General features: G+C 37.7%; 1 protein-coding gene across 1 annotated transcript; it reads left to right on the forward strand.

Moving 5' to 3' along the window:
- The first annotated feature begins 1,442 nt into the window (after window positions 1-1,442).
- On the forward strand, window positions 1,443-2,949 carry LOC107101920 (green-sensitive opsin-like). Its single transcript, XM_015401009.1, has 5 exons — window positions 1,443-1,827; window positions 1,919-2,087; window positions 2,233-2,398; window positions 2,517-2,756; window positions 2,851-2,949. The coding sequence occupies exons 1-5, from the start codon at window positions 1,443-1,445 to the stop codon at window positions 2,947-2,949; spliced, it is 1,059 nt and encodes a 352-aa protein (XP_015256495.1).
- The last annotated feature ends 2,928 nt before the right edge of the window (window positions 2,950-5,877 follow it).

The raw sequence follows: 5,877 nt of genomic DNA on the forward strand, positions 1-5,877 counted from the left end.
AAATACATTAATGATGATGTAGTCTGTGCGAACTGGGGATTAGGCTACTTTTGACAACTGGAAGAATACTTAAAAATTATAAAAGCAAATCATTATCCCTAAAGAAATTATAGAGCAATAAAATAACAAAGTCAATGCCTTCTATCAGTGTATGAAGTGTAAAGATGGTATTTCTATGATTTGGGGGCTCTCATAAAGTATAGTGAGAGTTGTTATTCACTAAATAAATACAATATGGAAAAGTGGGTGTGCTACTAAAGTTATTTTTGTCCTGATGTTTGCATCAGGAAAAACAATTACCGGTATGTATAGATACAAATGCATGCATGTTCGCAAACATGGTTGGGACAGGGTTGAGGGGCCCGAAAACTAGTCTCTCTAGTTTATGGCCAAGAGCTGTTTTTTATTTTATTTTATTTTATTTTTATTTTATTTTATTTTTTTAACAAAAACAATTGTAAAGAAAAACTGCACATAGGCTTGATATTTAATGTACAAAAAAATATTTTCCAATATTATCATTTTATTCTTCTAATTTTAGCCTCACCTCCCTTTTACAACAAAATAGTTTGATCACTGAAATGGCTTCTCTAAAGTTTAGATAAAGCTACTATAGTGAAAAGCAGAAGCTCTCTGTTTTCCGGGTATAGACAGGAAAATACAGATCCTGAACATATATATAAATTAGGTTTAGGTTATGGTTAGGATTAAACAGGCACTTTAATCTTTAGGTTGAAGGTTAACTCACAGTTTGGGCATAAAAAGGATAGAAAATGACAAAAGATGAATGGATGTCAATGTGATTCTACGCTCAATGCATATAGCAAGACACAAATGCATATTAGTGTACGTGAGTACTTGTGAAATTTATTTAACTACAAAAATAAAGTCCTTATCTCCTATCCCTAAGAAAGGATTACCCCTGCTAGGGAACTGAAGTGAGACCTTTTCTGGTTAAAACTAATGGCTTCTAAAGAGCATCATGTGAATAATTCTTATTGTCAAGTAAAAAAAAAAAAAAAACTGCTCTGCAAAACATCTTAAAGTGTTTAGACACATTATTCCTTTTTAACTGCTCTATAACAGATGCATTTTACAGCAACCAATATAGTATAATTGTAATAGTTGTGCTGTAGTTTATAGTCATTAGATTTACCTAACGACTGTTTATCAGGGATTGGAGGCTGAGTCTCAAGCTGATGGGGGATAGTGAACCCTAAGGTCATTGTCCTGCGGTGCTTTCTTAAAGTCAATTATCCGTCAGACTTGAGCTGGTCACTTCCGCACAATCCTCCGGTAATCTAATTTTACTAATGTGGGGATAACCCTGATGAGGTATAAAACATCCGAGTCCACAGCAGCCAGTGTCGGGTTGGCATTGATCACTTTAAGGCTTTAGACACGTCTATCACCTAAATCTACCACACACAAGACAACCAAAGATGGGCTGGGATGGAGGATACGAGCCCAATGGCACTGAGGGAAAAAACTTCTACATACCGATGTCCAACAAAACCGGAATTGTCCGAAGTCCCTTTGAATACCCACAGTACTACATGGTGGACCCAATGATCTACAAGGTCCTAGCCTTCTACATGTTCTTTCTGATCTGCACTGGAACTCCCATAAATGGACTGACATTGTTTGTAACAGCTCAAAACAAGAAATTACGGCAGCCTCTCAACTACATCCTTGTAAATCTGGCCGTGGCCGGGCTCATCATGTGCTGCTTTGGCTTCACCATCACTATTACATCCGCTGTAAATGGATACTTCATTCTTGGACCCACTTTTTGCGGTATTGAGGGATTCATGGCAACACTTGGGGGTAAGATGAAAGCTCCTAGAAATGCGTTAGGAATCATATTTCAATGGTTGAACAATGTTAATCAGTAGAAAATATTTTTTTCTCGCTACAGGTGAAGTGGCTCTCTGGTCCTTGGTTGTGCTGGCTATTGAGAGATATATTGTCGTATGCAAACCCATGGGCAGTTTCAAATTCACTGGAACTCATGCTGCCGCTGGAGTTCTTTCCACCTGGATCATGGCTCTTGCTTGTGCAGCACCCCCACTTTTTGGGTGGTCCAGGTAAACCTTTGGTTAAGCAAAATCTATTGAATCAAGATTACAAGAGAAGAAAAATAGATGCAAGTTACCATGGAGACTAAACTTCCTTATTTTCTATTATTTTTGTATTTATTCACATCGTTTTAATGTTGGAAATGTTGTACAGGTACATTCCTGAAGGCATGCAGTGCTCCTGCGGACCTGACTACTACACCTTGGCTCCAGGATACAACAATGAATCTTATGTCATCTACATGTTTGTGGTTCACTTCTTCATTCCTGTTTTCCTGATTTTCTTCGCTTATGGAAGCCTTGTCATGACAGTCAAAGCTGTAAGTGGAATTTGCACAAGTTACCTCTCACAGCAATGTTTCTAGATTAAATTATTATGCTCCTACTGAAAGAGCTGCTTACCTGTTTAATAACCCATTCCCTTACTAAACTCTACAGGCCGCAGCTCAGCAGCAAGATTCAGCTTCTACACAGAAAGCTGAGAAGGAGGTAACACGAATGTGTCTCTTGATGGTGTTGGGCTTCCTGGTAGCCTGGACACCATATGCAACTTTTGCTGGCTGGATCTTTCTAAACAAAGGAGCAGCTTTCACAGCTCTGACTGCTGCCTTACCTGCTTTCTTTGCTAAAAGCTCAGCACTGTACAATCCTGTTATCTATGTGCTGATGAACAAACAGGTTGGTAAATTGCTCTAACTTCAAAATAGGTTTTCTGTTTAGGTTATGCATTAATTTGCACTTTCTTAAATATTGCCCTTGCTCTGTCTTTCAGTTCCGTAACTGCATGCTCAGCACCATTGGAATGGGTGGCATGGTGGAGGATGAGACCTCAGTTTCAACTAGCAAGACAGAAGTCTCAACTGCTGCTTAAGGACCCCTTGTCTTAATCATGATGATGTCTTCAAGTCTTTGGACAAGTTTCTGAAGAATTATTTTATGATATTTATTGACCACTCCAAAAAGAAACTTTTGCCAAATGGATTCATGGATTTATTAACTGAGGAACAAGGAATTCTGTCTCATCTGCTTATACATGTAAAGTATCAAGTACCTCAGAGTAATCTTCTACAGCAGCTGTGTGAATGTGTGCCTGTGAGAGCGTATGTTAATGAATGCATGGCTGAATTTGGATCTACCTGAGCACCTCATACTGTATATACACAGGCTTTGAATCGCTGTTCCTGAACCCATTAATTGCTGAATGTTCAAACAAGTGTGGGATGTTTGTTACTCTGTAAGGTAAAATGTTTTATTGGTTTACCAGCTGCATTATTTTTTGCATTTTTTGAAAAAGATAAAAAAAAAATACATAGTGTTGGTTAGACAATAAATGCATGCATCAAAAGAAACATGTGTTTGTTTATTTTTGGTTTAAAAATATGATATTTGGTGTAATTACAATACACAGTGTTCTTAGATTATACTGTAAATAATCTTCAGGGAATGACAGTTGCCAAATTAACATGAACGGTGTTGTTATTTCTAAACACGGATATATTTCAAAGCATCACAGCACGTTATTTGTTTACCTTTTAATTTACGTTTTCATTTCAATAGTGACAGTAATGTTACTGTGATGTGCAACTACAGATATTCACTAATGAAGCCATAAAAGTCACCCCAAATTTTAAGGCTCAGGTCATGTTAATGTCATAAAAAACACAAGATAGCTTAAAATATTAATTTAGTGCAAAGAATACTATAAGTGTTTCCCAACCTTATTTGACTTGTGTACCATGAGTACCACTCTCAGTCAAAAGTATTGATGACTGTCCAAAAGTGGAATGTACAGTAACTGATTATAACACAGAAATGTTATGCTTTCCATCTCTAATAAAAACGCAACATAAATGTTGCCTGGAAGTTTGTAAGGAGTTCAAATAAATCCAAAAGAAAATCCTCTTATCAACCTGCATTTATAAAACTGGAGCTGCTCTGAATAATTCTCTTATAATCACATTTAAACTTCATGAATTTGGAACAAAATACAGAACAGAAATTGTAATCACTTAATTACTTTTACTTTGTTTTCATCAAGACACCTGAGCTTGTTTGATGAGCTCTGATAGATCAGTGTTAAAAACAGCTGTCTGTTCCTCTGCTTGGTTTGGATGTGTGTCAAAGCTAAAGGTGAGCTCAATAATATAAGAAAAATGTACGTTTTGGTTAATAAAAGCTAATAAGATTTTACAGTTTGATATTTTCATGTGCCCCTTGCAATGCATCACAGTTGGGAATCATCCAGTAGGGAATCACTGCAAGAAACATGTTTTTTTTTTTTTTTTTTAACCAGACATGGGGTACAGTTGTTTTTCTACTTTAATAGCCTGAGGGATGGCAGGACAGAAAAAGAAATCACAAACATTGAAGCCTTTGCCAATGAGAACCTGGCAAAAGAAGAGTCAGGCTTTATTTTAGAAAGTGTAATGGTACTGTATATAGAAATGCTGAGACATTTAGGAGAGATACTCAGATCACCAAACCCCTTACAGGTCTTATCTGATAGTCTTGCGGTGAGACTCCAAACTAGAAACCATAACAGACATTCCAGAATATGTATCTAGCTCACTGGAGGCAGAGTTAGGAGTGATGAGTATCGAAAAAGAGTAGCTAAGGGCAGGAAAAAAAATCTATTATTTGGTTTGTCATCTTGTATTGAAAAATGTACAGAACAAAATTCAGTTTGTCATTTGAAGGGGCCAGAAAATGTTGTCAGGTCACTGCTCCTGCAGGCCAACCTTGGTTTTACTACAAGTCACTATTAGTATATCTCGAGACAACACTAGGGGGTTGGACCAACTATAAATTTTATTAAAGTAAAGGTATAGAGGATGATCTTTTATTTCCGGGTTGATCATCTAAGTAAGTGGTCCTCCTTATTGTCAATCATTCTTGTGATATGTTCACGCAAGGCTGTCCTACGTGCTCATCCCATTAGCTATCTTTTCCAGCACATGCGCACTTTCAGGCGTATGTCTGTGGTGAACTACAGTTTCAGTCAATCATTTAAGCTCACCTCTCTCATCGCGGTTCCTTGAAAATTACCGAGGGTCATAAGAGAGAAAGTGTCTATGAAGTGTATGAGAAGAAAAGAAAGGCCTCATAAGATAGATATAGATAGATTAAATATATCCTGGCATGCAGATATATCCTTGAATGCTTTGCACAGAGAGCTTTCCTCGCAATGCATCATAGGATCTGTTGTCACAGCAGCCCACTGTCCCTATAGGCTGTCACTACTAGACAGCGGCAACTAATAACAAAGATGGGACAGGCACAGTGCATTGGGGGAGGAGTTGTGTGACCAATGGAGCAAAAGGCAGTGATCATCTGTTCAAACGGTAAGTTAACTGAGTTTGCTAGTCCACTATATAGTCCTCGCTCTATATAGTGATCCGAGATATAGGGGTAAAGGCGGACGTTCGGGCACAGTAAGCTTATATGAGCTATGAGAACAGCAACTATTAAACAGAGCATACACAAGGAAAACTGGGCTGGTGCATGCTCTCGCACGCTTTTAACCGGCGTTCTCTCTCGGGGACAGGTACAGGGTTGTGCATGTGCATTATTTTAAAGTGGAGAGGGCGGGTCTTTTAACAAATTTGCAAAAATCCCCCACAATACCTTTAAACAGTCTTTATAGGTATAACTTCCAACTGAAAACACGGAAGAGAATCTTTCTTTACTTAGTTCATCAACAAAAGTATTAAAACGCATTAACTTTATTTGCCACAACTGAAAGGTTAACTGTAACATCTGAATTAGGCTCTTCCTGAAAATGACCGACCACTTTGATGTC

Source organism: Cyprinodon variegatus, unplaced genomic scaffold (genome assembly GCF_000732505.1).
Source record: "Cyprinodon variegatus isolate N-32 unplaced genomic scaffold, C_variegatus-1.0 Scaffold1172, whole genome shotgun sequence".
NCBI lineage: Eukaryota > Metazoa > Chordata > Actinopteri > Cyprinodontiformes > Cyprinodontidae > Cyprinodon > Cyprinodon variegatus.